Below are 9,989 nucleotides of genomic sequence, written 5' to 3'. Positions count from 1 at the left end.
TCTCCATGGATGGAGACTCCACCACTTCTCTGGACAACCTTGTGCCAGCACTTGGTCACCTTCACGGTGAAGTGTTTTTCTTTACGTTCAGAAGAACCTCCTGAGGTTCAGTTTGTGCCCGTTGCCTTATGTTCTGGCATTGGACAACACTGGGAAGAACCTGGCTCCATCTTCACACCCTCCCCTCAGGGATCTACACCCACTGATAAGATCCCCCTGAACCATGTCTTCTCCAGTCCCAGCTCTTGCAGCCTTTCCTTCTAGGAGAGATGCTCCAGTCCCTGCATCATCTTGGTGGCCCTTTGCTGGACATGCACCAGTGTGTCCATGTCTCTCTTGCACTGAGGAGCCCATTACTGGACACAGCACTGCACGAGTAGCCTCACCAGTGCTGAGGGGCAGGATCACCTCCCTCAACCTCCTTCGATACTTCACATGCAGCACCATTAGCCCTCTTTGCCCCAAGGGCATGTTGGTGGCTCACGGTCAAGTTGGTGCCCAACAGGACCTCCAGGTCCTTTCCTACAGAGCTGCTCTCCAGCCTGGTGGCCCCCAGCAGGTCCTGGTGCCTGGGGCTACTCGTCCCCAGGGGCAGAACTTTGTGCTTCCCCTGGTTGAACACAACTGACTCAGAGCTGGCTCTCGGCACCCAGCCAGGATAAACCAGACCAGACCCTACCCAAACCTGCTACTGGGAACAAGGACTGGCAACGGGTGATAAGGAGTAAACCAAGTCACGGTGCCCATGGGTTGCGGCACCTGGAGCAGGGACATCCCAGCAGATGTACCTACACACCCAGGGCAGGAGGAGCCATCGCCAGCCCCACACGCAGCTCAGAGGAACCGATCCGTACCTCCTCTGCCGTGTCCACCACCGGGCAGAGCACCACGCGCAGCGCAACTGCACCACCCCGCCATGGCTGGGAGGGAACAGACACCACACACCATCAGGGAAGCGTCACCTTCTTTAATTAACAATAAAAAAAATACAAGAGAAGCATGGCCTACCGCACAGATGCCATGGGGCAGCTCCAGCCTGGGCAGAGGATGGACTCCCCTCCACCAAAGCCAGGGCAAAGCCCCGCTCTCTGTGCCCAGCCTCCAAAACACGCCGCAATGCCCCGCCGCGCCGGGCAGCCCCGGAGAGCTCCTGCTCCGCCGTGGGGGCTCGGCTCCTCCACCCAGGGCTGTGCAAACTCAAAAGGAACAATCCCAGAGGGACCTGCAAGAGCCCAGAGCGCTCCTTGGCCTCCTCTTCCTCGCTCACCGCCCCTGCAAGGTCAGGAAGCAGAGGTGGCACCAGCACGAAGATGACACTGATCCCGCAGGCCAGGCCAGGCCAGGCAGCGGCACCGGTGGAGGGAAGCCTCGGGAAAGGCACAGTGGGAGGTGTTATTTACAGATGGGAAACGTTTTAATTTAGCATTTCTGTCCCAAGAGCAAAGCTAAGGGGTTTTCACCCCAGCGCAATGGTGACCGCAGGGCATGGCCATCCAGCAGCCCCCACGGGGAGCCCCCGGGCCCCGTCACGCTTGTCGTGCCTTCTTGCTTTTCTTTTTCTCCTCTTTGACGGCCGTGTCGTGGGCTTTCCTCTTCGCAGCCAGTTTGTTCGCCTGTGGAGAAACCCCCCCCGAGACCCACAGTCAGATCCGCCTGCAGACACCAAGGGCTGCTCCACCCTCGGTCCCACCAAACCCGCCCGCCGTACGTGCGAGATGGACCCACCCGCTGCCGGCAGCCGGGTCAGGCGTGGGGCACGGAGAGGGGCGGCGGCAGCTTCCCTCGCTGAGCACACGCCACGGCCTCGAGGGAGCGCACGGGAGCTCTGCCCTGCCAGGGCCCACAGACCGCAGCCTGGCGACGCCAGAGCCTCACCCTCGCCCGCCCTCACCAGGCACGGAAAGGAGCGGAAGGAGCAGCCCAGAGCTGCCGTAGCAGAAGCTGCTCCCACTCCCCCGAGATGGGGACAGACCCAGCTTTAGCGACCCGTAGCTGCAAGCCGATTTGGGAAGAGCTAGCACCGGGACCCAGGCAACCCACAGCACCCCTCCCCAGAGCTCGTACCTCTCGGACTTTGCGCTTCTTGCCAAACATGATCTTCTTGTAAAGGTATTTCTCCCTTTTCTTCATCATCATGATGGCCAGACGCTTCTCCTCACTTTGCTGCTCCTGCTCCAGGCGCTGCCGGTCCTCCAGCCGCAGCTTGCCAGCCGTCACCTTCACGGGAAGCGCCTGCAGGGAGCCGGAGAGCTCAGGACCCCGGCTGCCGCGAACCCACCACCCTTCCCCGGGGACAGACACTTCCACGCCATTCACTGGGGGCCACGCAAGAGCCGCAGCACCCTCCAGACCAGGCAGCAGGTCCTGAGCGGGAATGGGAGCTGCAGCTCATGACCGTGGGCCCGGGACCCAGCAGTGTGGTGGCTGCCGCCGGAGCAGCGCAGCCACAGCGGTCCCCGAACAGGGACTTGACCAGGACGCCCCGCAGCGAGCAGCGCCCCAGCGGGGACAGAACTCACCAGAGCTGCCGCCTCCCAGGGCTCCCACCCCGCTGCCCAGCACTGTACCTTGCTGCTCTGAGTCTTCTGCTCTTCCATCTTCTTTAATTTCATCTCCTCTTCCTTTTCAGACTCATCTTCCTCCTCCTCCTCCTCTTCTTTGTCATTGTCGTCCTCCTCTTCCTCTTCTTCTTCATCCTCCTCCTCACTCTCTTCCCCTACAGACAGACCACCGTTACCAACGGGAGAGCAAGCCCTGCTGAGGCAGTGACACTGCCCGGCTCCTCAACTCCCACCTCGGACCCTCGCATCACCTGGGTTCTCGCCCCTCTGCAGGGCCAGCAGCTTCAGCTTCTCGGGAGGGATGTAGTCTCCTTCCTGCTCCGCCACGAAGGGCGAGAGGTGCGGGGGCAGCAGCACACCAGGGAAATAGTCGGCCACGGGGAGACAGAGCTTGGCATTGACGGAGTCGAAGACCCACTGAGGCTGCAGGTAGTACCTGTGGGGCAGAGGGACGTGGGCTCAGGCTCTTTCCTCCCACCCCAAGCTCTGGAGCCCATGGGGCTGCAAGGGAGCAGAGCGTGGGACAGCTCTGGGACAGCCAGGGACACCCACTAGCTCACGTGGCCACGCTGGGGACAGGCCACCTGCCTCACCCACCTGCCAACAACCTCCTGCCCCACCCGGGGCCGGTCAACAATGTGGTGGGTGATGGAGCGGTCGCTCGCGTCGTAGGTGGCACCGATGCACAGGGACTTGTCCCAGGAGACCTGGCCACCAAAGCACCTGCCAGCAAAACCCACCGAGGTGTCAGGCAGGCAGGAGGGGCCCTCAGGGTCACCTCACCTGCAGGACATCAGGCAGACAGGCCTCAAAAGTCCCGGCAGAGAGGCTGGGGAGGCAGGCACGGTGTGGCAGGGCTGCTGGGGGACAGCCTGCCCGCCACGCACCGGATGACGAAGGCCAGCGGCTCTCGAGGCACCTCCCGGTTGAGGAAGAAGCGCAGCCCTTCAAACAGCTTTTTGTGCTTCTCCAGGGCCTCCTGCTCCTTCTTCCTCGCATCCATCTGCTCCGCGGTCTCCTGCACGGAGCAAAGCATCCAGCCTGCTGCCCGAGAGCAGCACCTGCCAAGCCCCTCTCCACAGGGGGGGCTCTCGGACGCTGTCCCCATCCTCCCACCTGTCCCTCCCACCACACCAGGCCCTGCCAGCCTTTGCCCAGGCACAAGACATAGCACAGACAGGACCACCCAAGGCCAGGGCTAAGCCACTCCCCCCCCCCCCCCCCCGCAAGGCTCTCACCCCCTCCACTGGGAACTCGTCCATCTCCACCTCGTCCTCGTGGGTTGGTGCCACCACACGGGCCAGGCTGGCGCTCAGAGCCGACAGTTTCTGCAGCAGGAAGAGACCGAGAAGGCGTCACACCCAGCCAGTGCTTTGGGGGCGGGAAAAGGGGCAGCCTCACAGAGGAAGACGATTTCTCAGAGCAGGAGCTCAAAAGACCTAGGGACCAGGCAGATATTCGGCCTCCTCCATGTGCTGCCCTGCCCTGCCGTCCCCCGCCACGCAGGGGAGAGGCCAGCGGCCCCTGAGGCCACGCACAGCTCCTCCCTTGGCCAGCCCATGGGGACAAGGACTTTGGGACCAGCCCCCTCCACCACACAGGGACGAAGCGCCCCACGCCAGGAGGAGGCCTGTGGTCAGGACACCAAGGCCACGCAGGGTCCTCCCACGGACCACGGTGATGGCAGCGTCTCTCACCTCCAGGTAGCTCTCTGAATCCATGGCGTACTCCTTGCCCTCTGCAGGCTTCAGCTCAACATCAGCCTGGCCATCGATCTGGGGAGAAAGAGAAAGGTGGGGAGGCAGCTCCCAAACCCAGAGCCCCCAAACATCCGCCCCTCCAACACGGGCCCGCTTCCCACCATCCACACCGGGTGGTCCCTCTGGGCTCGGACCAGCGTGGCACACCCCCGGGGCAGGCAGTGACCTCACCTTGGGGGGGTAGAGCAGGTTGAGGGAGTGGTAGAGGCGAAAGTTGACAAAGCCCAGCAGGGTGGTGTAAAACTCGGTGAAGGTGGCCATCACACGGTAATCCACATCTGTGGGGTGCTGCAGGCACACGGGAAGGGTGAGGACACACGGACAAAGGACCAGAGTCCCCTCTGCAGGGACAGGAGCCCTTCCCATCTGCACAGGGAGGAGGACCCTGCCCCCTTCACAGCAAGGTCTGGAGATCCATGGCCACTGCCAGACCCTGGGCAGGGAGAGCTCTGCAGGTTGCCGCACAAGTCCCTGCTGCCACCCCTCCGCGAAGGGACCTGCTCAGACAGATGGAGCACCTCATCCCATCACGGATGGGGACCTGGGTGACTTGGTCCAGGGACTCTGCTCCTCTAGGTGAGAAGCGCAAAGCACGGCAGAGCAGGACAAGGAGCTAAACCCAGCAGGGACCCAGTCAGCCCCACAACAGCCAGAACTCAAGGGAGTGAGTCGGGAAGGAAGGAAGGACGTGGGTTGGCCGAGGAGATGCTGCAGGGCTGAGCTGGGATGAGCCAGCCCCAGGACATGCCAAAGGCCATAAGGCCGGAAAGCCTCAACCCAACTGTGCCAAGCTCTGGAAAGCCCCGGCGTGGGACGAGAGGGCACTGCCGTGGCGGTGAACTCCTGCCTGCCAAGGGTCTCGGCAAGGTGCAGCACGGCCACACGGCTGTCCTGGCACGGTGGCACCCACAGCTGTCCCCTTGCCCTGCTGCCTGCCCAGACCGAGCAAGGATGCAGCAGAATCACCCTGGCAGAGGGTGCAGGGTCTGACTCAGCTCTTCCCGAAGTCCTACCAGCCTCATTCCTGCAGGTTAATCTTTAATTGCTGACTAAGGCATATTTTAATAATTGACAAGAGGAAATAAAGAACCGCCGAGACTGGTACAGCCAGCCACAGGGGACACGGGTACAGCCATCCCGGGGGGGGGGCAGAAGAGGGTTGTGTCCCCACATGCCTCCCGAGCCAGGCCCCATGGTCTCCACCACAGGCTGGGCACAGCCTCCCCTGCCTCTGCAGCACGAGAGCCACCGGAGGGGCCCTCAACCCTTCCCCGGCCCCAGGGACTGGAGCGGCGAGGGTCCCACATGGATCCTGCCGCGCTCTTCCCAGGTACTCACGTCGTGGGCGAAGGCGTAAGGGGTGATCCAGGTGACGGGCTGCCCCAGCACCTCGGCCTGGTAGTAGATGCCCTTGATGGAGAGGAAGACCTGGCAGGGAACAGAACGAGGGCTCAGGGGGAGGAAGGCCACGGGTGCTCCCTTGTCCCCGTCCTTATTAACCCTTCTGCCGTCAGCAGGTTCATCAGGGGAGTGTCGCAGACAGCCCGGCAGACTCGTTCCCCACCTGAAGCTGCCAGCACAGCTGGCCCGGTGCCCTGCTCGGGCACATCCACCGCCCCCACCTCCACGGCCCCCCGCCCCGGGGCAGGGAGGCCTCGCTCCCGTCCCTCCCGCCAGCGCCCACCTTCCGCAGGGAGCGGGAGGCGATGATGTAGTTGAGGAACTCCACGGTCAGGCGCCGGCAGAGCTGGATGGTCTGGACGTGGCACTTGCCCGTCCGTGGGAAGGTGGAGAAGAGGAAGCACATGGAGAGGGCATCGTCCAGGTCCCGCAGCGCATCTACGAAGGTCGGGTACCTGTGCCCGGGCAGGGGGAGAAGGGGGAGTCACACCCAGCCCCAGCGTCCACCAAAGAAAGGAACAGGCACCGTGGAGCATCCGTCTCCTGCACGTCCCACCAGAGCTGGTGACCCACAGGGCCGGGGTGTCCCTCCTGGGCACCAAGGAGCCCGCGGTCACAAAGCTCCCGAGGTTCAGGGCTCTCCAGGGAGCCAGGAACCTCCCTGGCAAGGGGATGGGGCAACACCCCTGATCACAGGGTGGGTGTAAACAGGTTTTAGGGCGCCCCCAGGGACTGTGCGTGGGGGGAATCCCAGCCTGGACCCCCTCAGAGGCCAGCGGGCCTGGGGCCTGCGGTGTAGCCCACGGGGCTCCTCGGCCAGACCGAAGCTGCAGGACTCAAACGCTGCAGCCGGAGGGAAACCGCACGGCCCCACGGCTCCAGCAGCAGCGCGGCCACCAGCGCCCAGGCCACCAGCGCCCAGGCCACCAGCGCCCAGGCCACCAGCGCCCAGGCCACCTCCCCTCCTCAGCACGGAGCTTGTGAGGGCAGCGTCCGTCCCTCGGTGCCGTTTTAGCCTCTGCACCAGCACAGCGACGCCCCAGGCGCCACCGGGACAAGGAAGAGACCCGTCAGAGCAGGCTCCCACCCTCCTGGGTCCTCTCCTCTCTCACTGCCACCACATTCACCAACTCCATTGGCACGATTCACCCTCCGCCAGCTCCTCCCTCCGAGGAAAACACGGCTCAGGGAGGGAAGGAGAGCTCTCAGGGTCTTCCCGGAGCCATCGAGGACGGCCGGGCACCCGCTGCTCACTCGTGCTTCGCTACAGCCAGCAAGCAGCACGCTGCGGCCTTCTCCTCCAGGTCAGAAACACCGGTTTCCATCAACCCCCCCCAAATATACACAGGAGGTGGATTCCTGAAGAGGGACGGACACGGCAAAGGCTCCACCGGTGCGGGTGGCTGCAGGGAAAGCTCCTCCCAAAGGAGGACGGCTCTGCTGGGCCTCGGCCAGCGGCTCACCTCTCCTTCACGATGTGGTCGAGCTTGTAGCTGGGCTTGTTGTCCTTCAGGCGGTCGACGGTGCTCCACTCGCTCTTCCCGTACGCCTTCCGGAGCTTCCGGACAAACACCTGCGGGGAGAGGGGGAGGCCGGGGGCTCTGCAGGAGAGGACAAGCCCCGAGCGGCCCCCTGGGCACCACCCGGGGGGGTCTCGTGCAGGACAATGACCTTATACTCGCGGAACTTGTTGACTATGGGCTCATGAAGGAGGAATTTGATGTCCTTGAGGAGGTAGAAGGTCCTGGCTGCGGTGGAGCCTTTGTTCACCTTCTTCTTGTGCTTGGGCTCGTGGGGGTAAATCCCTTTCAAGATGCAGAGGCGCCTGGTGACGGCGGCGAGGGTCAGACACGCAGCACCCGCGTACCCAAAAGCGGAACGCCCTGGGGCCCCTTCCCTCCCCCTCCCCCGCTGCCACCCCTCGGGGTGGGGTGGGGGAACCCCCAAAGTGGGCAGCCTGAAGGCCCGGCACACGCCGGACACGCCACCATGCTCCCTATGGGAAGGGCCACCCCACGCACCCACCGCGGGCTCCAGCTCCCACTGCACCCCCCGGGGCAGGGGGGGGGGTGTGTCTGGGCAGGTTCAGGGGGTGCGGGGGGTCCCCGCGGTGCAGGAGGGGGGTCCCGGGCGCACCTGAAGTCGGGCAGGCTCAGCTGCAGCTTCTTCCGCGCCCGGTTGCGGGTGATGTAGTTGGTGGCGGATCCGCGCTCGTACTGGGGAGAGACGGGGGGGCGGGTCACGGGGTGGGGAGCCCCGCCACCGGGAAGGGCAGCCCGGGAGCCACCGGGACTCCTGGGGCTGCAGAGGGGGGAGAAATGGGAACCGACGGGGGGGGGGGCAGAATGGGGCCACCGGGCACCGGCACAGAGGGAGACACCGGCACCAGAGGATGGGGTTGAGCGCCGGTAGCAAGGAGGAGGAGCACGACACGGGCGGGCACCGCTACGGCGGGGCTGGGGGGAGTCACCGGCACCGGAGGTGGGGGGAGCAGCCACGGGCGCGTATCGGTACCGGAGGTGGAGGAGGGGGCGGGCACGGTTACCAGGCGAGGACGGGGCACCGACACGGGAGGGAGGGGAGACACGACACGGGACAGCACCGGGGGGGGGGACGGGGACGGGACACGACGACACGGGCACCGGGAGTGTGAACGTGGACACCGAGCGGGGGGAGGGGGAACGGGGAGGGGGACGCTCCGGTGCCAGGTGCGTGTGTGTGTGTGGAGGCGGCCGGGCCGCCCCGCCGTACCTTCTTCTTCTCCACCCCGCCCATGGCCCCGCCGCCGCCGCCGCCGCTGCCCGCGTGCTCCCGGTGCGCCGCAGGACCCCGGCCTGCCCCCGCCCCGCCTGCGCTCGCGGCCCGGGACCCGCCGGAGCCGCCCCGAGCCGGTCACGGCGGGCAGCTCGGGAAAGGCGGGCAGGGCGGGCAGCTCGGGAAAGGCGGGCAGGGCGGGCAGGCGGCGGGACCGGGCTGGGGCAGGCCGCGGGGCCGGGCTCCAGCAGGCGCGCCGCGGGCAGCCCTGCGCGTCCGAGCGGAAGGGGTCCTGCGGCGCGGGGCACGCTGGGATATTGCGGGGCGGCGCGGGGCATGCCGGGATGCAGCGAGGCAGAGGCCTGGCGGGGCGCGGCCGCCGGCGGGGACGGGACGGTGCCCAGGCCTTGCGGCTGCCCGTGCCCCCTCCCCAGCTGGAAGCAGCCCCTGGCGCCGGGACACCGTCCCCGGGCGTCCCCTCCCTCTAGGGCCTGGCAGTGGGTGTCGCTGGGGGCCAGGCCCGGCTCTCTCGGCCTCCCTGGGCCCCAGCGCTGGGGGCGCCGGGCCGTCCCCCACCCGCTCCTCTCTCCCCAGCGTTTCCTCCGACACGGCGAGTTTCGGGGGGCCGGGGCATCTCCCGCAGGGCGACCCGTGTGTGAAGGGGTTCGTCTGTCCCGGCCTGCCCCGGCGCTGTGGCCATGGCCTTACCGAGCCCTCGCGGGCGTTTTGGGCGCCTGTCGCCGGTCTGGGCTGGGTGAGGCGTTTCCGGGAGGTTCGTGGCCGTTAGTTTTGCGTGGAAAATCCTGGCACCAGCGCTCAGTGTTGACAAAGGAGACAGAGGAGTCCTGCAAAAAGAGCCTTTATTCGGATAGAGGGCGAGCCCACCGGGTGCATCCCGTGGGGTCTCTCCGAGCTGCTGGGGTCGCAGCCCCTTTTCACCCTCGTTTCCCGGCCGCAGAGGACCCTCCCCCGCTCCCCGCTGGCTGCAGTACAAGGAAGGCACAGACTTCCCGACCCCCCTGCTACACGCACTACATTTACCCCTTAACACGCAACCCCCTTTGCATCACGCACCGTCTGCTTCATTACCATATCATTATGCATCTCCTGGGTGGAGAAGTTAATATTCATAAGGCGGTGAAGCCTGCGCACTGTTTCCTGAAGTTGAAAAGTTCAGACTTCCCTTGACTTTTTCAAGGGAAATTTTAAAATAATTTTTTCTTTTGGGTTATCTTATCTAACAGAGCTGTGTAGTCGTGCCCTTGGTTCCTGTGGAGATTCTCCCATTGCTGAGCTATCTGGCACCTTTTGTTTTACCAGGCTGGGGAATAGTGTCGTGTGTCTGTCAAGACCCCCTTGTCCTAGTCTTACTCCCTACTAAACACCCGTCTCCTCTGGATACACAGCGCCCTGAACGGGCAAACCCCTCTCCTCCTCGTCTGGTCGCGGTTTGGGTCTGTGGTACCTGGTACCAGCCTGGGCAACTGGTGCTGTGGTTTCGTGCAGACGCTCT

General features: G+C 64.9%; 1 protein-coding gene across 3 annotated transcripts; it reads right to left on the bottom strand.

The window, feature by feature from the left end:
• Positions 1 to 947: 947 nt before the first annotated feature.
• PES1 (pescadillo ribosomal biogenesis factor 1) lies at positions 948 to 8,508 on the bottom strand. Of its 3 annotated transcripts, none has more exons than XM_086474021.1 (15): positions 8,474 to 8,508; positions 7,859 to 7,938; positions 7,394 to 7,547; positions 7,186 to 7,295; positions 6,006 to 6,177; positions 5,660 to 5,749; positions 4,493 to 4,609; positions 4,259 to 4,336; positions 3,800 to 3,889; positions 3,449 to 3,579; positions 3,159 to 3,284; positions 2,813 to 2,997; positions 2,556 to 2,716; positions 2,065 to 2,232; positions 948 to 1,613 (listed from the first exon to the last, which is right to left on the bottom strand). In XM_086474021.1, exons 1-15 carry the CDS (start codon positions 8,495 to 8,497, stop codon positions 1,527 to 1,529), a joined length of 1,773 nt encoding a protein of 590 aa, XP_086330147.1. In that variant the 5' UTR covers positions 8,498 to 8,508; the 3' UTR covers positions 948 to 1,526. The 3 variants fall into 3 exon arrangements, with proteins under 3 accessions (XP_086330147.1, XP_086330146.1, XP_086330148.1); XM_086474020.1 differs by having other exon boundaries at positions 2,568 to 2,716; XM_086474022.1 differs by having other exon boundaries at positions 2,568 to 2,710.
• Between the last annotated feature and the right edge of the window lie 1,481 nt (positions 8,509 to 9,989).

This window comes from Leptosomus discolor, chromosome 16 (assembly GCF_034619465.1).
Source record: "Leptosomus discolor isolate bLepDis1 chromosome 16, bLepDis1.hap2, whole genome shotgun sequence".
Lineage (NCBI taxonomy): Eukaryota > Metazoa > Chordata > Aves > Leptosomiformes > Leptosomidae > Leptosomus > Leptosomus discolor.
The sequence above is the reverse complement of the archived record's forward strand: the minus strand, read 5'-3'. Positions and strand labels throughout refer to the sequence as shown.